The sequence below is a fragment of the Neoarius graeffei genome, chromosome 3 (genome assembly GCF_027579695.1).
Source record: "Neoarius graeffei isolate fNeoGra1 chromosome 3, fNeoGra1.pri, whole genome shotgun sequence".
NCBI lineage: Eukaryota > Metazoa > Chordata > Actinopteri > Siluriformes > Ariidae > Neoarius > Neoarius graeffei.
Window position 1 is genome coordinate 49,567,695 of NC_083571.1, and position 22,499 is coordinate 49,590,193.

Consider the following 22,499-nt stretch of genomic DNA (forward strand, 5'->3'; position numbering starts at 1 on the left):
TCAGGGGAATCTGATAAAATTGTTTATCGTTTCGGCTTGGCGTCCACACGGCACCGGTGTTTTGGGTGCCCCAAAATGAAATCTTTTGAGAACGGGTTCCAGAGTGGAAAGATCTGGCAACGGCGCCGTTGCGAAGTCGTCTGGATGAGTAGAATGGATTTGTTTATGATGACGTCACAACCACATGTGCTTCACGCTGGGTAGAAGTGTAACAAACTCGATGCGAGTTGTCAACAAATCCTATAACTTGGTTCATGAAACCCGCTTACAAAATATTTTCACTGTGAATATTTATTGTGTAATGGTGCAAAGTGAGAGAGGGAGAGAGAGAGAGAATAGCCCTTAGGGCAGAGTCAATCCCACCAGCAAAAATAGGGAAAAAAAGGAGCGATCTCACCTCTTCAGATGTTGGTTTAAGTCCTACAATACATTCCTCAAAAAAGGGCATAGAAGAACAAATTAATCCATCAACGTGTAGCATTCAATTTATTCCGGACCATTAAAGACACCGCCTTCCGCGTAGAATCATACATCATCCTCGCCGCCATATTGGATGGGGCAAAGCGGAGAATAAAGATGCCTCATTCATGTGCTGCGTTTAACTGTACCAACAGGTTTACCATCCAAACGAGATCACATAGGATTACCTTTCACAGGTGAGACTGGAAAAATACTTTTCATTGTATTTGGTCATTATAACATAATTTTACAAACAGATTTTTCTGACTGTGGCTAATATGAAGTCTTGCGCATAATAGTTTATTCGCATGCGTCCTTACTTCTTCTATTATTCTGGTGTCTCCAAAGGGACCGTCTTACAGCGCACCTAGAGGTGTGGCATGTGTATTGCATCGTTTTCAGCAAGCGTTGCATTGCCATATGTACCTGATATTTTACTGATCCGTTGCCCATGTGGACGCGATATATTTTTTTTAAATCTCGTTGCCGTTGTCGTGTGGATGTAGCCTTAGACCGCGTGTTGTTTGATTTGCTTTGTTTACTATCTGTATTCAGTTAGATCGTGCATGCGTTCTCTCTCTCTCTCTCTTTCTCTTTTAACTCCCTCCATCGCACTACACCCCTCAACATTGGGATTTCAGGAGTAGCTAAGGGTTGAGCAGAAGTTTGGGGTTTAAGGCCTAGCTGGACTAGTTTTAAGCTACAGATCTTTTGTTTCTCCCTTGTGCGCTCTCCTTGTTGCCCATCCCCCTTTAGGTGAGGCCTAGCACAAAGGCTCGCGCATTACATTCACATACCATACCTATCTCACCCGCGCGTGCGCACAGCCTCACTCCCCTCCTCCTTGTCATGCTCCTGCGCACACCCTCTCTCCCTAGCTCCTCCTCATCTCATTAGTGCGCAGCTGCGTACACTCACGCACATGCCTACACTCACACACACATGCCTACACTCACACACACACTCACACACACACGCTTACACACACACACTCTCACACAGACACACATAAACACATGATTTCCCTCTCACATTTTAACATCCACTCACCCCTACACTGTAAACTTGCATATAGCCTATGACTTCTGGTCACCATTAGTGCCTTAGTTATCATCATATTCACTGCAGATTTCTTACTCTGTTTACTACTGGTTATTATTCCACTTACTACTGACTATTGCTCTATACACTACTGATTATTACCTGTATACATTATATCACCATGTATATTGAATTATTCCTTGGCTGCCATTGTTGCTAGATCTGATCAGTATTAGTTTGCTAATTCGTGTCAGGTATTTCAATAAATGGTATCTTTGGAATAAACTGTGTCCTGTCTATTGCTACAACATTCACTGAGTGACAACCTCTGCCAAACAAGTATTCTAATTGCCTTCGCCCATTTGGTTGTTATATGAATGTTATAGATCTAGAGTAAATGTATTATATTAGAACTACAATACTCACTAAAACTATAGCAACATCACCACTAAGTTATTCCATTGATTTTAATAGTTTAGCTATAAACTATTAGACACTTGAATTAATGATTAATGAATTTATGAGACTGATCCCTTTTTACATGAGACTGATTCGATAAGCCTATTGCACCTACACTGTACAACATTAAATAAAATAAAAAAGTGGTATGTTACAAGTTAAGATCAACATGACTTACATCATAGATGAATTCCACAAGTGTTTCTGCAGCCATCTCTCCATCATATTCAATTATCTCATCATCAGCAAAGATATAAATGCTGTTGACTTCATCCAAACCTGTCCAAAATCAGGGGTATACTTAGTAGCAGAATTATAATTTACACAAAAACTAAAGTGAAAAGCATCTTTCATGATATCTTTACATCTGCATTACTCTGATGTCCTCCAATTTCAGCAATCAATGACCAAGTTTAAATATAAAATTTGCTCAACATACATTAATTCCAGGATTGAGCTCTGAACTGTGTTTTTTTTAATACAATTTTGAAGAACCTGTGCCACATTCAAATGCAATCACTACAGTGGAAAATGTGAAATATGTACCCAAGCCAATACCAAATCAAGTTCCTAAGAATACCACTGCCTGACACCTGTCACATTCTCTTTTTAGCTTTTGCACAAAACACAGCATGATTTAATAAAGTGATAACCAGTTGTAGAGGGAAGAAACAATGGTCAGTGAAGGATATAGTTCTTTCTAAGCACGAGTCAAGGTTTGGTTATAAAATATCCTAAAATTGAACACAAACTATATTTCCAAAGCAACACTCAGGTGGTTCAAAACCAAGAACCTAATTGTTGTTAGTGTTCCAATGGCCCAGTCAAAGCTCAGTCCACATGTCATTTGAAACTGTGGCAAGACTTCTGGAAAAACTGCTGCTCTCCATCCTGGGATGGCATGTATCTGTGGGAATCTTTGAGCTCGTATACTAGTGTATCTCAAACAATTAGAATATCCTCAAAAAGTTCAATATTCTCCATAAGTTATTTAAGAAAGTGAAAATATAATATATTCTAGACTCATTACATGTAAACTAAAATGTTTCAAGCATTTTTCGATTTTAATTTTGATAATTATGGCCTATGGTGCAAAAAAAAATCTAAAAATATAAGAGCATTTCATTCCCAGTTTGAGTAAAACAATATAAATACTATGTTTCTCTTGGTCTAATTCGGTACATGCAACCACAAGCATGGGGAAGACTGCTAACTTGACTGTTGTCCAGAAGGTGATCATTGACACCCTCCACAAGGAAGGTAAGCCACAGAAGGTTATTGCTGGTTGGAAAAGGTGCACAGGCAACAGGGATGACAGCAGCCTAGAGAGAATTGTCAAGAAAAGTCGATTCAACAATTTGGAGGAGCTTCACAAAGAGTGGACTGAGGCTGGTGTCAGTGCATCAAGAGCCACCATGCACAGACATCTTCAGGAAAGGGGCTACAAGTGTCACATTCCTAATATCAAGCCACTCTAGAACCTGAGACAACATCAGAAGTTTCTTACCTGCGCTAACGAGAGAAAGAACTGGACTATTGCTCAGTGGTCTAAAGTCCTCTTTTCAGGTGAAAGTAAATTTTGCATTTCATTTGGAAATCAGGGACCTAGAGTCTGTAGGAAGAGTGGAGAGGCATAGAATCCAAGGAATTTGAAGTCCAGTGTGACATTTCCTCAGTCTATGATGATTTGGGTGCCATGTCATCTGCTGGTGCTGGTCCACTGTATTTTATCAAGTCCAAAGTCAACGCAGCCGTCTACCAGGAGATTTTAGATCACTTCATGCTTTGATCTGCTGACAAGCTTTATGGAGATGCTGATTTCCTTTTCCAGTAGGACATAGGACCTGCCCACAGTGCCAAAACTACTACCAAATGGTTTGCCGACCATGATATTACTGTGCTTGATGGCCAGTTAACTCTCCTGACCTGAAGCCCAAAGAGAATCTGTGGGATATTGTCAAGAAGAAGATGAGAAACACCCGACCAAAAAATACAGATGAGCTGATGGCTGCTATCAAATCAACCTGGGCTTCAGTAACACCTCAACAATGCCACAGGCTGATCATCTCCATGCCACGCCACATTGAGGCAGTAATTTGTGGTAAAGGAGTCCCAGCCCAGTACTGAGTTTACAAATGAACATACTTTTCAGAAGTTGGGCATTTCTGTATTGTAAATCCTTTTCTGATTGATCTTAGGAAATATTCTAACAGTTTGAGATACTGGATTTCTGATTTTCATGAGCTATAAGCCATAATCATCAACACTGAAACAAAAAAGGCTTGAAATTTAATCTTGATCTTGTCATCTTCCATCCACACCTTGACTGACCTGGCTGTGTGGCATGGAGTATTGTCCTGCTGGAAAACCCAATCCTCAGGGAGCATTGTCAGAGCAGAAGGAAGCGCATTTTCTTCCAGGATAACCTTGTACATGGCATGATTCATGTGTGTCCAGTGAATGTTAATATAATAAAACAGTTATTCCACTCAATCTCATCGTACATGCACAGCAAATTCCTCAATGTTGAATTAACACTTTTAGAGTTAATTTGTGTCCAATTGGACCTATATAAACACAGTAGGGTGTTAAATCAACACTCTGGGTGTTAATTCAACACTGGGGCTTTTGCTGTGTGGCTTATAGCCAACTTGGCGCTCCACGCCTCATTGGCTATGAGCTCATATACGACTTGATTTCGTGGAATAACTGTTTTTTATATATATATATATATATATATATATGTGTGTGTGTGTGTGTGGGCGGCACGGTGGTGTAGTGGTTAGCGCTGTCGCCTCACAGCAAGAAGGTCCTGGGTTCGAGCCCCGGGGCCGGCGAGGGCCTTTCTGTGTGGAGTTTGCATGTTCTCCCCGTGTCTGCGTGGGTTTCCTCCGGGTGCTCTGGTTTCCCCCACAGTCCAAAGACATGCAGGTTAGGTTAACTGGTGACTCTAAATTGACCGTAGGTGTGAGTGTGACTGGTTGTCTGTGTCTATATGTCAGCCCTGTGATGACCTGGCGACTTGTCCAGGGTGTACCCCGCCTTTCGCCCGTAGTCAATGGGGATAGGCTCCAGCTTGCCTGCGACCCTGTAGAAGGATAAAGCGGCTAGAGATAATGTGTATGTATGTATGTATGTATGTATGTATATATATGTGTGTGTGTGTGTTATATATGTGTGTGTGTGTATATATATATGGCTAACAGAAAGGTGTCAGCATTAACTTTATTAGCAGTTTGTGCGACAGTAGCTTTGCTGTGGGATTGGACCATATGGGCTAGCCTTTGTGTCCCATGTGAATCAGTGAGCTTTGGCTGCCCGTGACCCTGCCACTGGCTCATCAGTTGTCCTTCCTTGGACCACTTTTGGTACGAACCACTGCATACTGGGAACACCAGCAGAATTGAATACATTCCACCAGATATTGATTGTGTCATGTTGGAAAGTGAAAAACTTTTTTTTTTTTTAATTGCTAAGTTGTATCTCTTCAATCAACAGTGTAGGGATAATCTTGGTCCTGAGGAATTCCAACCTATGACTGAGTAATTAGTCCATAACCAAGAACAAGCTTGTCTTTTGAGGGTTGTCTTAATTTGAAGGGCAAGACTGAATGTGCTGCATGTCTTGCCCTGGAGACATGCACGACTGACAAGCAAGATAAGAATAAGAACATAATGATATTTGGAGAAATGCAGTAAGGTACTTCACATTTAGTTTTGCCTCACTTGTGGCAACACACAGCCAAATGCAATATATCTGATTGGATTATATTTTACATTATTATATTGACATGAGTGTTTTACTGGGAAATATGCCAATCATATTTTTCATGCAAACAACATCTGGGACACTGAGTAACATATTTTCCAATATCCTCACTTGTGAGAATATCAATTAATTGTTTGGATTAATTTGCATATTTTTTGTTTGTGAATGTGTCTAAAGCCTCACTCACAACCCGCTGTAAGTGTTTTGGGCACGTTTGGTAGCTCGTAGTTTGGTAGTTTGGTAGCTTGCAGCCATGCCGCAGGGTTGCGGTGAACCCAGGGGAAAGTTTGGGGGAGGAGTACGGGCAAAGTACTTGTCAAGTACAGGTTGCACACCTGACTTCCTCGAGGCGTGGGAAAAATCGCACCGTTAGCTCGTGGAAAGCGTATGTCTGACGCATGTGATCAGTGTGTGTTCAGTGAGTGTGGAGTGTGTGAGACTTGCATTTTACCAGTTTCCTGCGCTACGAATTCAGGCTGCACTTGTGAAGCATGTGTGACGCATGTGATTAGCACATTACAATCACTCATAACTTGCGTGTGATGCAAGCCAGGAGTGGGTATAAAACCAGCGTGTCTGCAGCGTTCTGCATCTGTCTTTCGACTGAAGAACATTGGATATTTTGTGGGAACATTTTTTTAAATTTCAGTTTAAAGTTTAGAAAATGGGACCTAAGAAGAAGCGAACAAAAGTGAAGTAACCCAGCCTGAAACAGCAGAGGAGGAGGAGGAAGAATTTGATGATGATGGTAGCAGCACCGACGAGCCCTGCAAGGACAGGGAGAAGTATACCTTCAAGCTGGCAGAAGGCACAGCACCCCGCCAGAGGGATTTTCACACATGTTTTAAGCATTCATTTCAGGATCTATATGCTTATGTAATTAATATTATATATGCTGATTTTCCTGTATGTTTCAGCTAACGACGCCCAGAAGTGAGGACATTGCAATCCCATCATTGCTGTCAGGCCATTGTGCCATGCTCAGTGATAAGGACAAGGACATCCCGGCACCCCATCCCACCACTCAGCAGGAGTAGGAGCAGGACAGTAGCTCAGAGTCAGAGTGTGTTTCAGTGCTCAAACTCTTGGGCTATTTAGTTTGGGGTTTTTTTTACAGTGTAATAAAATGCATTATTCCCTTATACTCATGTTTTATTATTTGGCATTTGCATGGTAAATTAACATATACAGTGGTGCTTGAAAGTTTGTGAACCCTTTAGAAATTTCTATATTTCTGCATAAATATGACCTAAAACATCATCAGATTTTCACACAAGTCCTAAAAGTAGATAAAGAGAACCCAGTTAAACAAATGAGACAAAAATATTATACTGGGTCATTTATTTATTGAGGAAAATGATCCAATATTACATATCTGGAGTTTGCATGTTCTCCCCGTGTCCACGTGGGTTTCCTCTGGGTGCTCCGGTTTCCCCCACAGTCCAAAGACATGCAGGTTAGGTTAACTGGTGACTCTGTATTGACCGTAGGTGTGAATGTGAGTGTGAATGGTTGTCTGTGTCTATGTGTCAGCCCTGTGATGACCTGGCGACTTGTCCAGGGTGTACCCCGCTGTTCGCCCGTAGTCAGCTGGGGAAGGCTCCAGCTTGCCTGCGACCCTGTAGAACAGGATAAAGTGGCTAGAGATAATGAGATGAGATTACATATCTGTGAGTGGCAAAAGTATGTGAACCTTTGCTTTCAGTATCTGGTGTGACCTCCTTGTGCAGCAATAACTGCAACTAAACATTTCTGGTAACTGTTGATCAGTCCTGCACACTGGCTTGGAGGAATTTTAGCCCATTCCTCCGTACAGAACAGGTTCAACTGTGGGATATTGGTGGGTTTCCTCACATGAACTGCTCGCTTCAGGTCCTTCCACAACATTTCGATTGGATAAAGGTCAGGACTTTGACTTAGCCATTCCAAAACATTAACTTTATTCTTCTTTAACCATTCTTTGGTAGAATGACTTGTGTGCTTAGGGTCATTGTCTTGCTGCATGACCCACCTTCTCTTGAGATTCAGTTCATGGAAAGATGTCCTGACATTTTCCTTTAGAATTCACAGGTATAATTCAGAATTCATCGTTCCATCAATGGTGGCAAGCCGTCCTGGCCCAGATGCAGCAAAACAGGCCCAAACCATGACACAACCAGCACCATGTTTCACAGATGGGATAAGGCTCTTATGCTGGAATGCAGTGTTTTCGTTTCTCCAAACATAACGCTTCTTATTTAAACCAAAAAGTTCTATTTTGGTCTCATCCATCCACAAAACATTTTTCCAGTAGCCTTCTGGCTTGTCCACGTGATCTTTAGCAAACTGCAGATGAGCAGCAATGTTCTTTTTGGAGAGCAGTGGCTTTCTCCTTGCAACCCTGCCATGCACACCATTGTTGTTCAGTGTTCTCCTGATGGTGGACTCATGAACCTTCACATTAGCAAATGTGAGAGAGGCCTTCAGTTGCTTAGAAGTTACCCAGGGGTCCTTTGTGACCTCGCCAACTATTACACGCCTTGCTCTAGGAGTGATCTTTGTTGGTCGACCACTCCTGGGGAGGGTAACAATGGTCTTGAATTTCCTCCATTTGTACACAATCTGTCTGACTGTGGATTGTTGGAGTTCAAACTCTTTCGAGATGGTTTTGTAACCTTTTCCAGCCTGATGAGCATCAACAACACTTTTTCTGAAGTCCTCAGAAATCTCCTTTGTTCGTGCCATGATACACTTCCACAAAAATGTGTTGTGAAGATCAGACTTTGATAGATCCCTGTTCTTTAAATAAAGCAGGGTGCCCACTCACACCTGACTGTCATCCCATTGATTGAAAACACCTGACTCTAATTTCACCTTCAAATTAACTGCTAATCCAAGAGGTTCACATACTTTTGCCACTCATGGATATGTAATATTGGATTATTTTCCTCAATAAATAAATGACCAAATATAATGTTTTTGTCTCATTTGTTTAACTGAGTTCTCTTTATCTACTTTTAGGACTTGTGTGAAAATCTGATGATGTTTTAGGTCATATTTATGCAGAAATATAGAAAATTCAAAAGGGTTCACAAACTTTCAAGCACCACTGTACTCAAATAAAAACAGCAAATGAGGTGGTCTTCTTCCCTTCTACAATGCTACACGCTACATGATCAGTTCCTTGGTTCCTCCCCAATATATATACCCAGAGTCTTGCCCCTCATGTCGCGTGCAGGCCGTGTGCCTTGCGTGCAGATCGCGTGCGCTGCGTGCAGGTCACGTGCGCTGCGTGCAGGTCACGTGCGCTGCGTGCACACCATACATAGGGGTAGAAAGTGAAATGCACTTCTGTCTTGCGCACCGCACAAATACAGTGCCTTGAAAAAGTATTCATACCCCTTGAACTTTTTCAAATTTTTCCATCTTATAACCACGAACTTAAAAGTTTCTTATTGAGATTTTACAATCCTGATTGCAAAAAAGTTGGGACAAAGTACAAATTGTAAATAAAAATGGAATGCAATGATGTGGAAGTTTCAAAATTCCATTTTTTATTCAGAATAGCGCATAGATAACATATCAAATGTTTAAACTGAGAAAATGTATCATTTAAAGAGAAAAATTAGGTGATTTTAAATTTCATGACAACACATCTCAAAAAAGTTGGGACAAGGCCATGTTTGCAACTGTGAGACATCCCCTTTTCTCTTTACAACAGTCTGTAAACGTCTGGGGACTGAGGAAACAAGTTGCGCAAGTTTAGGGATAGGATTCTTGTCTAATGTAGGATTCTAGTTGCTCAACTGTCTTAGGTCTTTTTTGTCGTATCTTCCGTTTTATGATGCGCCAAATGTTTTCTATGGGTGAAAGATCTGGACTGCAGGCTGGCCAGTTCAGTACCCGGACCCTTCTTCTACACAGCCATGATGCTGTAATTGATGCAGTATGTGGTTTGGCATTGTCATGTTGGAAAATGCAAGGTCTTCCCTGAAAGAGACGTCATCTGGATGGGAGCATATGTTGCTCTAGAACCTGGATATACCTTTCAGCATTGATGGTGTCTTTCCAGATGTGTAAGCTGCCCATGCCACACGCACTAATGCAACCCCATACCATCAGAGATGCAGGCTTCTGAACTGAGCACAGGTAACAACTTGGGTCATCCTTCTCCTCTTTAGTCCGAATGACACGGCGTCCCTGATTTCCATAAAGAACTTCAAATTTTGATTCGTCTGACCACAGAACAGTTTTCCACTTTGCCACAGTCCATTTTAAATGAGCCTTGGCCCAGAGAAGACGTCTGCGCTTCTGGATCATGTTTAGATACGGCTTCTTCTTTGAACTATAGAGTTTTAGCTGGCAACGGCGGATGGCACGGTGAATTGTGTTCACAGATAATGTTCTCTGGAAATATTCCTGAGCCAATTTTGTGATTTCCAATACAGAAGCATGCCTGTATGTGATGCAGTGCCATCTAAGGGCCCGAAGATCACAGGCACCCAGTATGGTTTTCTGGCCTTGACCCTTACGCACAGAGATTCTTCCAGGTTCTCTGAATCTTTTGATGATATTATGCACTGTAGATGATTATATGTTCAAACTCTTTGCAATTTTACACTGTCGAACTCCTTTCTGATATTGCTCCACTATTTGTCGGCGCAGAATTAGGGGGCTTGGTGATCCTCTTCCCATCTTTACTTCTGAGAGCTGCTGCCACTCCAAGATGCTCTTTTTATACCCAGTCATGTTAATGACCTATTGCCAATTGACCTAATGAGTTGCAATTTGGTCCTCCAGCTGTTCCTTTTTTTACCTTTAACTTTTCCAGCCTCTTATTGCCCCTGTCCCAACTTTTTTGAGATGTGTTGCTGTCATGAAATTTCAAATGAGCCAATATTTGGCAGAAATTTCAAAATGTCTCACTTTCGACATTTGATATGTTGTCTATGTTCTATTGTGAATACAATATCAGTTTTTGAGATTTGTAAATTATTGCATTCCGTTTTTATTTATAATTTGTACTTTGTCCCCAACTTTTTTGGAATCGGGGTTGTATGTGATAGACCAACACAGAGTAGCACATAATTGTGAAGTGAAACGAAAATGATAAATGGTCTTCAAAATTTTAAACAAATAAAAATCTGAAAAATGTGGTGTGCATTAGTATTCAGCCCCCCTGCGTCAGTACTTTGGAGAGCCACCTTTTGCTGCAATTATAGCTGCAAGTCTTTTGTGGTATGGTATGTCTCTACTATACCAGCTTTGCACATCTAGACACTGAAATTTTTGCCCATTCTTCTTTGCAAAATAGCTCAAGCTCAGCCACATTGGATGGAGAGCATCTGTGAACAGCAATTTTCAAGTCTTGCCACAGATGCTCAATGGGATTTAGGTCTGGACTTTGACTGGGCCATTCTAACAAGTGAATATTCTTTGATCTAAACCATTCCATTGTAGCTCTGGCTGTATGTTTAGGGTCATTGTCTTGCTGGAAGGTGAATCTCCTTTCCAGTCTCAAGTCTTTTGCAGCCTCTAACAGGTTTTCTTACAGGATTGCCCTTTATTTAACTCCATCCATCTTCCCATCAATTCTGACCAGCTTCCCTGTCCCTGCTGAAGAAAAGCATCCCCATACCATGATGCTGCCACCATCATGTTTCACAGTGGGGATGGTGTGTGCAGGGTGATGAGCAGTGTTAGTTTTCCGCCACACATAGCGCTTTGCATTTAGCCCAAAAAGTTCAACTTTAGTCTCATCTGACCAAAGCACCTTCTTCCACATGTTTATTGTGTCCCCTACATGGCTTCTGGCAAACTGCAAATGGGACTTCTTATGCCTGTCTTTCAACAATGGCTTTCTTCTTGCCACTCTTCCAAAAAGGCCAGATTTGTGGAGTGTACGACTTATAGTTGTCCTGTGCACAGATTCTCCCACCTGAGCTGTGGATTTCTGCAGCTCCTCCAGAGTGATCATGGGCCTCTTGGCTGCTTCTCTGACCAGTGCTCTCCTTGCTCGCTCTGTCAGTTTAGGTGGACGGCCATGTCTTGGTAGGTTTGCAGTTGTGCCATACTTTTTCCATTTTTGAATGATGGATTGAACAGTGCTTCTTGAGATGTTCAGAGCTTGGGATATTTTTTTATAACCTAACCCTGCTTTAAACTCAAAGTCGAAGTTAAATTTATATAGCGCCTTTCAAGAAACCCAAGGACGCTTTACAATAATAGACAAAGAAAGAAAAAAATAAATAAAAAATATAATAAGAAAAAAATAAATAAAAAATAAAAAGCAAAAAGTCCACCAAGTAGGGGTCAAGATGTAATTCCCGTGGTGTAGCAGCCACAGTCCCACCAAAAGGCGCATGAAAACAAGTCCCACATCTCCAGCATCGCCGCCGCGACGCCGTCAGCAACATTGCTCAGAACACCACGCCATGGATCCACAAAGCGAGCAGAGAAGCTCCGCCACGCAGAGCGCTGGTGTGTCCCAAACCGCCTGCACAGCCGCCGCGACACCACCAAGCAACATCGCTTGGAACATCACGCCAAGCGTTAAAGCGCAGAGCGCTGGACAACCATGATGTAAAATGAGCAACGAGCTCACTGCAGTCCACAGCTGGGAGCGCAGGCATCGCCCACGGCGAACCAAGGCCTGGAGGGAACCGACGCCCAAAACTAGGTCCGGAGCTACACCACAACCGGTGGAGAAAACACTCAAACAAACATCAAACTACACAAACACACAGAAAAAAATAGAAAAAGAAATAAAATAAAACAAAAAAAACTCCGGACAAACTTCTCCAGAACTTCATCCCTGACCTGTCTGGTGAGTTCTTTGGTCTTCATGATGCTGTTTGTTCTTCAGTGTTCTCTAACAAACCACTGAGGCCTTCACAGAACAAGTGTATTTATGCTGAGAGTAAATTACACACAGTAGGACTCTATTAACTAATTAGATGACTTCTGAAAGCAATTGATTGCACTGGATTGTATTTAGAGGTATCAGAGTACAGGGGGCTGAATACTAATGCACACCACATTTTTCAGATTTTTATTTGTTTAAAATTTTGAAGACCATTTATCATTTTCGTTTCACTTCACAATTATGTGCTACTCTGTGTTGGTCTATCACATAAAATCTCAATAAAAAACTTTTAAGTTCATGGTTGTAAGGTGGAAAAATGTGAAAAAGTTCAAGGGGTATGAATACTTTTTCAAGGCACTGAAGCAAGTGTGGAATACTTGTGTAGCATTTCTCAGGCACATCACTCGTACAATGATCATGCGTCACTCATGAGTCTTACTGTCATCGCAAAAAGCCCCTACTAGCCATGCTGCTGACTTGGTTCAGGCATACAAAAGGAGTACGGGTCCTGTACATAGTCTATGCATTCTTGATTTGTCGCAAGACCTGTAGAATTTGCATGTGCAGGACCAAAAGTCTCCACGGGCAGTCTGTAACCTTCTACGGCGCTGAACACACGCAAGTGTCGCCCAAGTCTCAATCACGGTTTTGCCAAATTTTTTGTCGTAGCCTGCCCGTAGTAGCATGTACGGCAGGTTGTGAGTGAGGCTTAAAAGAAAATTACACATTGGCTTGAAAATATGAAATTTATCTTCTCGTGTTGAAAAAATTGTAGTTGTCATATGAAATACACCCTGGACCTGAGTGACATATTTTCCAATATCTTCACTCTTGAGGATATCAGTGATGCCACTTCCAAGGTTTTCCTGCTGCCTTAACACGCATTGTCAAAATGGCAAACTGGTTCAAAATTAAAATTCTTTTGATTAACTTGCATATTTTTGTGGATGTGTCTCTAAAATAAAAAAAGAATATCGCACGGTGGCTTGAAGATGTGAAGTTCATCTTCTTGTGTTGAAAAATATTTCACTCATTCGCTACGCTCACTCGTGAAATATTTTCACCACTCGAAGATAAACTTCATATTTTTGCACCATTGTGTAATATCCTCTATGGCAGCAGTTCTCAAACCAGTCTTCAGGGCCGACAGACATTCCACATTTTTGTTCTATGCCCATGTTTTGCAAAAATGTGGACTGTTTGGTGGCCTGACTGGTTTGAGAACCATTCTTCCACAATGGTTGTGTTTGCATGCGTCACAGATCTGTCATGGATTACAAATGTCACAGATTATCTCTCATCTCATTATCTGTAGCTGCTTTATCCTGTTCTACAGGGTCGCGGGCAAGCTGGAGCCTATCCCAGCTGACTACGGGCGAAAGGCGGGGTACACCCTGGACAAGTCGCCAGGTCATCACAGGGCTGACACATAGACACAGACAACCATTCACACTCACATTCACACCTACGGTCAATTTAGAGTCACCAGTTAACCTAACCTGCATGTCTTTGGACTGTGGGGAAAACCGGAGCACCCGGAGGAAACCCATGCGGACACAGGGAGAACATGCAAACTCCACACAGAAAGGCCCTCGCCGGCCACGGGGCTTGAACCCAGACCTTCTTGCTGTGAGGCGACAGCGCTAACCACTACACCACCGTGCCGCCTGTCACAGATTATATATAATGATTTTTAACAGTTTTTTTTCTCCTTTATTTATCCAGGAATTGTCCCATTGAGATACAAGATCTCTTCTTCCAGGGAGTCCTGGCCAAGATGGCACACAGATATTAACATAAATTGCATACATACAGTGGGGCAAAAACGTATTTAGTCAGCCACCAATTGTGCAAGTTCTCCCACTTAAAAAGATGAGAGAGGCCTGTAATTTTCATCATAGGTACACTTCAACTATGAGAGACAGAATGGGGGGAAAGAATCCAGGAAATCACATTGTAGGATTTTCAATGAATTAATTGGTAAAGTCCTCAGTAAAATAAGTATTTGGTCACCTACAAGCAAGCAAGATTTCTGGCTCTCACAGACTGTAACTTCTTCTTTAAGAGGCTCCTCTGTCCTCCACTCATTACCTGTATTAATGGCACCTGTTTGAACTCGTTATCAGTATAAAAGACACCTGTCCACAACCTCAAACAGTCACACTCCAAACTCCACTATGGCCAAGACCAAAGAGCTGTCAAAGGACACCAGAAACAAAATTGTAGACCTGCACCAGGCTGGGAAGACTGAATCTGCAATAGGTAAGCAGCTTGGTGTGAAGAAATCAACTGTGGGAGCAATTATTAGAAAATGGAAGACATACAAGACCACTGATAATCTCCCTTGATCTGGGGCTCCACGCAAGATCTCACCCCGTGGGGTCAAAATGATCACGAGAACGGTGAGCAAAAATCCCAGAACCACATGGGGGGACCTAGTGAATGACTTGCAGAGAGCTGGGACCAAAGTAACAAAGGCTACCATCAGTAACACACTACGCCACCAGGGACTCAAATCCTGCAGTGCCAGACGTGTCCAGGCCCATCTGAAGTTTGCTAGAGAGCATTTGGATGATCCAGAAGAGGATTGGGAGAATGTCATATGGTCAGATGAAACCAAAATAGAACTTTTTGGTAAAAACTCAACTTGTCATGTTTGGAGGAGAAAGAATGCTGAGTTGCATCCAAAGAACACCATACCTACTGTGAAGCATGGGGATGGAAACATCATGCTTTGGGGCTGTTTTTCTGCAAAGGGACCAGGACGACTGATCCGTGTAAAGGAAAGAATGAATGGGGTCATGTATCATGAGATTTTGAGTGAAAACCTCTTTCCATCAGCAAGGGCATTAAAGATGAAACATGGCTGGGTCTTTCAGCATGACAATGATCCCAAACACACCGCCCGGGCAACGAAGGAGTGGCTGCGTAAGAAGCATTTCAAGGTCCTGGAGTGGCCTAGCCAGTCTCCAGATCTCAACCCCATAGAAAATCTTTGGAGGGAGTTGAAAGTCCGTGTTGCCCAGCGACAGCCCCAAAACATCACTGCTCTAGAGGAGATCTGCATGGAGGAATGGGCCAAAATACCAGCAACAGTGTGTGAAAACCTTGTGAAGACTTACAGAAAACGTTTGACTTCTGTCATTGCCAACAAAGGGTATATAACAAAGTACTGAGATGAACTTTTGTTATTGACCAAATACTTATTTTCCACCATAATTTGCAAATAAATTCTTTAAAAATCAGACAATGTGATTTTCTGGATTTTTTTTTTCTCATTTTGTCTCTCATAGTTGAGGTATACCTATGATGAAAATTACAGGCCTCTCTCATCTTTTTAAGTGGGAGAACTTGCACAATTGGTGGCTGACTAAATACTTTTTTGCCCCACTGTACAGTAAAATACATACATCATACATAAAATCAACACAATATTAAGAACGTGAGAAATGAAGTTGTCACAGTCAACAGTCACATCAGGTAAAACAGCTACATGTTTCCTGTAGGGCAGATTTTAACATTCCTTTGAAGGCATTTACAGTAGGAAGTGCTTCTAATGTAATGATAACCTGCATCTCATTCCATATTGATGGTGCATAAAAGGAGAAGGCAGTTTTTCCAAGCTCTGACTGTACCATTGGAACATCCAGGAGCATCCTATTTGCTGCTCGCCTAGTATTGTAGGTGCCTGTGTGGTAAGTTAGAAGTCTTGAGATATAGACTGGCAGTTTACCTAGCAATGCCTTGAGAGTAAGAATCAACAAGTGCCATTTTTGCCTCTGATATAGAGATGGCCAACCTAAAGATTCATATCAAGTGCAGTGATGTGTTCGTGAACCTGCATTTGTTACAAAATGTATTGCAGCATGATACAGAGAATCCAGCTTTTTAAGCATGGAAGAGGCTGCATGCATATATATCACATCACCAAAGTCTAATACAGATAAAAAGGAGCTTTGCAGATAAAAAGCTTTACAGATAAAAAGGAGTTTTAGTCTTATGAACTAGACAACTTAGTCATATTGTTAAGATATTGCTGTCCTGCTCCTGGTTCAACTGTACATATGCTGTGTTTCGTCATCCTGCCACTAGAGGGTAGTATACTGCTTTAAGCCAAATGTAACAACTCTGTTTACAAAGTACACCGCCCTGCTTATACAGTGACTTGCATAAGTATTTACTCCCCCTTGAAAATTTTATACTGTTACACCCAGGAACTAAATGGATTCAATTGTGATCATATGTCATCAATCAACACAAAATGGACTCCATCAATTTGTGTAAAACCTGACGATCAGTCTTATATCAAATCCATTGGTGTGTTACATGAATACTTGCTGAAAGGGATAAGACTCAAGGAAAATTTGACCTTGTTAAATCCTGTACAAAGGAGCTAATGACCAACCTAGAAATACCGCAGAATCTTGAACTTTGAAATTCAGTTTCCTTAGTTTGTTATGCATTTTTCAATATTCTAAATTTTCCAGTCAAAAAATTCCCACACTTTTGGACCATACTGTATAAATCCAAATAACTAAGTTCTTGATTCGCAACACGACCAAAAAATAAATAAATAAATAAATGAAAATTTAAAAAATGTAAAAAAAAACCCTGGAACCATGTCATGTGATGAACATAGCATTATATACAGTATCAGCTCTTTAACTTTGGGAATGTTCAAAGGTTCAAGAGTAATTTCTTTAATATTGTTGTTATATTCTAATATGTACCCGAGAGGAAAGGGTAATGACTGAGTATGTAAATTGATAATGGTGTAATTGTGCTGGGGTTTAGTGGATCTGGTAGGAACACATTACCCAACTTCTTGGCGACAGCAACATCTTTCTTTGCATCTACCAGCCCGAATCCAATATCCTCATCGTCAAAGTCATCAAGCACCTGGGCGGCAAGCTGCACAAAAACAGAGAGTTAATGTAACACTGACATTTGGGCAGACACACAAAAACACACCACTAACAACTAATATGTGGAATCTGGTTTACAGGAGGGACATCTTATTATTGAACTACTCACAATTGTGTTCATGTGCATTTCTGAATGTTTCTCCCAAAATATTTTACTGCAGAACATTACATGTTTGGTTTCTCCATCCTTCCATTCACATGATACATATACTGTACACACAGCCCGATCATCGCATTTTGTGATGACCACACATGCCCTGTGGTCACCATAAAGACAACAGCACACCCAACTCCAACTATTTGTAATGACATGCTGCCTTCCTAAAAACCAGTGTGACACCATACCATAATAAACTCAACACTGAGACCAAGACACTGCATTTTCAGTTGTTACTCTGATGTCGGACCCATTCAGGCAAATATTGGCTGCATGTACTGTAAAATTAGAAACATTGATTGACAGTTGCTCTGACCAATACCAGAGCCTCTTGGCTAAGACTGACTGTTCACATGGTTGAAGGGTGAGATTTGTTTGAAGGTGTTGAAGACTGGAGACATGGAGACAGGTGGACAAGGGATAGTGTGTAGCTTGTGGAAAGTACACATGTGTAGGCATGTATGTCGAGACAAACAAGCACATCATTTGAACTGAACATGGTGCAAGGCAGTGGATTTATTACCAATGTTTTTCTTTAACTCTACACCTTTTGTCCTGCTCCCCCCCCCCCCCCCCCCCCAATTACGGAGGCCCTTATTCATATAAGACCAGTTTTGTCCTGTTTTTGAATGCACCTTAGTCCCCTGAATATGAATATCAATGTTTATTGCATACAGAATATGTTTACTATCACAACTTTTTCCTGTGTGACGCTGTCATCTATTCACTTCAGCCAAAGAAACTCCAGCATCAGTAGGACTCCAGGCTTTAATTCATCTTACAATAAAAAATAAATAAATAAATAAAAAATCTCATCTTGTCTCACATTTGGGTTCAGATTTGTTTATTTGCATCACTCAGTTCAAATAAAAGGTGAAAGTTAGAGATAGGAGTTGTGTTAGTGGTTAACTTGTATGAAATCCCGTAGATTTGCTTTTTTTGCACATTTGAATTCTTGCACATTTTATAAGAGGTCAGACAATTCAAAATTTTCTGTAAGGAATAAAGCCTGAGATGTGCCATTATAGAAAAATAATCACCCAATTATTTTCCAATAACAGCTTGGCCCAAAGTGTTTTATTCCTCTTATACCACAGCAATTTTCCAATACTTACAATTTTTTGTTCATTAAAGAATGGCAAGTTGTACATTTTAATTTTAAGTTTATAGTTAGACTTAATGGTGTTGAACATCTGAAAAGCAAGTTAGTTAATACCTGCACAAACATAGCTAGTCATATTGCAAAGAAAACACAAAGTCTTACCCCTTTCAAGTGTCTGAAAATATAAAGTAATAGCTTTACTTCTGACTCTTACAATGCACTGATACTGGAGACTCCTTCCCAAAACACTGAATAAACCAATATAATTTTATCAACAATTACGCATGTGGAGCATCTGACATATAATTCCCTGTGTATGTCGTTACTATAAAAATAATGCCTTATTAGAATTAGCACATATATAAACAATAAAAACCTGTATAGCAGAAATTACTGAGAATTGAGACTTCTACAGTGCTGTGGTATAATTCAGATTTAACTGCTACCAATATATCCATCTCAATCTAGTGGTAATGGGACAATATAAATTAAAATCCATAAATAAGTCAATGGATGGATGGATGGAGTGGTGGATGGATTTATTGGTTAACAGTGACATATTTTTGGCTTCTTTTTATGACATTCCAGAAGCCACATTTAAAAAATCTCCAATAGCATCACTCTCCGTTTCCTTCCATATTTCACAACTATATACTGTAATACATCAGAAAATACCTGAACAGATGAAAGTAGTCCAAAAAAAGCATTCCTAGACAGAAAGGAGGATGCCATTCAGATTTTTTTTCCAGATCAAGCTTTAGTAATTTGCCAGGCTTTAAGACAATTATTTTAAAAAATCAGAGAAATTTGGAAAAAGAAAAGGGGGAACAAGATGAGGGCCTGGACATACCTGATAGGTGAGGGCAGCAGGGCTTGTTAGCAACTGCAGAGAGAAGTTAGGGGACTCTTTAGATTAGGACAACCAATAAAAGAGTCTTTTTACTCCAAAGAACAGAAAGGCGCAGTCAGCATAATACAGAATTATTCAGGACACTGCAGCTCAAGGTAACCAAGTGAACTGAGACAGCAAACATGGCCCACAATACAGCCAAGAAGAAGCAGGGTTGTTGAAGCAAATAAATGCATACTGTAGTTACTCAATTTGACAACATTATGCAAAAAATTCATGAACATAAAACTCCTAAAGGCTATGCAAGTACAGTATATGCAGCCCACATCCACGACTCTTTACATAATGAATAAATATGGCCAGATAGATAGTGAGAAAAAAGCACACATGATAATGGAACCGTTAACAAGGAAGGTACATGCAGGATTTATGGCAAATTGTAGCAACAGCAACAACATGACTTTATTTCTCCTATACTCTTTGTCTGAAATGTGTCCTTAAATTAAATATACGTGCAACAACAATCAGGAAACGAAATTTCACTGACTGAAATTATGAACACATTTATTGCTGTACAATCTCATTCTCTGCTGTTTCTCATCTATATCTTTAAAGAATGCAGTTGAGTACTCCATAACCAGAGTCTGTCTAGTTATTTGAAAAGGTAGCCTTTTGTCATGCTCCACTGCTACTTGATGGGAAAGTAGCTTGTTAGCTGAAAAGCTGCATTATTTTGGAAATATGGGGAAAATGGGTAAGTCATGGCCATGGTTAGAGAAGCAGCTTTGGGACCAAAAGGCCACTGGTTCAATTCCCTGGACCAGCAGGAATGGCTGAAGTGCCTTTGAGCAGGGCACCTAACCCCAGGCTGCTCTGGATATGTTATAAGTCATTTATACACCTAATGTATAATTTACAAGTGCAGTTATTTTGTAATGCAGATTATACTAAAACTCAATAAAAAGAAGTGGGGGAAAATGATATGTTGTAAGTCGCTCTGGAAAAGAGTGTCTGCTACGGTAAATGCTATTAAAGTAATGTAAATGTCTAACCACAAGGAAATTTGATAATAATAATCATATTGATATCATATCTCACAAAATGTTGTTTGTGTTTTGTCATTTAAGTCTTAGATTCTGTTTAAATACCCCCCAAGCTCCTGAGCTATACACAAAGTAATAGTGCCTGTATAACTGTGGTTTGTTAGCTACAATATATTTTCATGATTAGGACAGTATGTGGCATTGATTCGTCAGTGTAACTTTGCTAGATATTTTAGTGCTTTAAGCATGACAAATGCATGGTTTATTGGATCCATACAAACAAGAATATTACCGTACCTTTACTCACCACTAACTTCTTTATTTGTGAAAAAAAAAAAATATATATATATATATATATATATATATATATATATATATATATATATACACACACAGTATACACACACATACATACATACATACATACATACATACATATCCATCCATTATCCGCTTATCCTGTGCAGGGTCACAGGCAAGCTGGAGCCTATTCCAGCTGACTATGGGCGAGAGGCAGAGTACACCCTGGACAAGTCGCCAGGTCATCACAATATATATGTGTGTGTTTGTACATATACACAGAAGTGCAATTAGGCATCAGATTATAACCTTAAGATTATGAAAGCTTGTGCCCTGAAATGATTACAACTCTGCTCATAGAGTGTCTGAGGCAAAGACTAATGATAAAATAACCATGTAAATGAGTTGAGCTTCACTGAACTTTTGCCATGGAAAGGTTCCATGTGGACATATACCATAATACAGCATTGTTTTAAAAATAGTCAAAGGCTTCTTTGCACAATACTGTAGTTTCATTAGATAATGCTGCATTTGAATTAATTCCAATTCATACTGAATATGAAAAGTCACAGTGGTACAACTATACAACCCTACACAGCATTAAACAACATAATTTAAGGGACATAGTGCATCTGGAAGATGTTATTATCTATACTGTTCAGATTTTGACACAGTGGTTTAAAATTTTCATGAATCTACAATCCAAATAATCTTTAACTGTTCTGCCTTTATATAGTTTCACATTATGACAAGTTAAATTTGGTTATGAAAAACTATGGCCCCAAATGGCACTGCCTTGAAGTTTGGTTCTAAACAGATTTGAACAAACCAACTGGTTGTTGTTTTGAAGTTAGGTTTGGTTCCTTATGGCACTAGAAAAAATGATGACAGATTAAATGACTCACACATGAGCAACAGCCACCAGCATGCATTCAGCAAGTGACAGAGAAACACAGACCATCTGTTTTAAACACTGCCCACAAAGCAGGAAAACAGCACTTGTCTGTCTAAAAGTTTAATAACGGTGGTAGAATTTTTCTGTTCACAGTCTCCCAGGACAAAGGAAATGAAATAAATGTCAAAAAGGAAATGAATGTAATTCTGCCTGTGGATGAATGTGTGAGGATGAATCACTCATGACCCTTGCCTGATCTTGCTATTAAAAAAAGCCTCTTGTCAGGTATAAATATTCAAATTAGCATAATTTTAAATGAGAACATCCCACTGAATGGGTTAGTGGAGGGAGAAAATGAAAACACTAAAGTTCTGCAATAAAAGACATTTGCTAAATGCTTCAAAGTGTACAAAAGGTCAGAGCTGTTTCAGGTCTTAATTGTTTATAGTGGGTAGTTTTTATTCAGTATTTATCATATTGCCAATTCACAATACATAACCACTGTCATTGTGAAGGGTATGACTTCATTAAAATATGGCACATTTACACCTTATATTTATGCACTCAGGTAGTCCTATCAGTGTTCTTAAAAAGCTGTAAGAGTTTATAAGACGTTAGCAGCACTCATGAGTGGCTTGACAACATAACACTGCATC

At 40.3% G+C, this 22,499-nt stretch overlaps 1 protein-coding gene across 1 annotated transcript in view; it reads right to left on the minus strand.

The window, feature by feature from the left end:
• Positions 1–22,499, minus strand: part of casq1b (calsequestrin 1b) — a 70,343-nt gene that overhangs the window by 13,189 nt on the left and 34,655 nt on the right. Inside the window, exons 2-3 of the mRNA XM_060915932.1 lie at positions 17,389–17,482; positions 2,138–2,238 (exon numbers count right to left, since the gene is read on the minus strand). Of these exons, the coding sequence (XP_060771915.1) occupies positions 2,138–2,238; positions 17,389–17,482 (195 nt within the window). The remainder of the gene's footprint in view (positions 1–2,137; positions 2,239–17,388; positions 17,483–22,499) is intronic.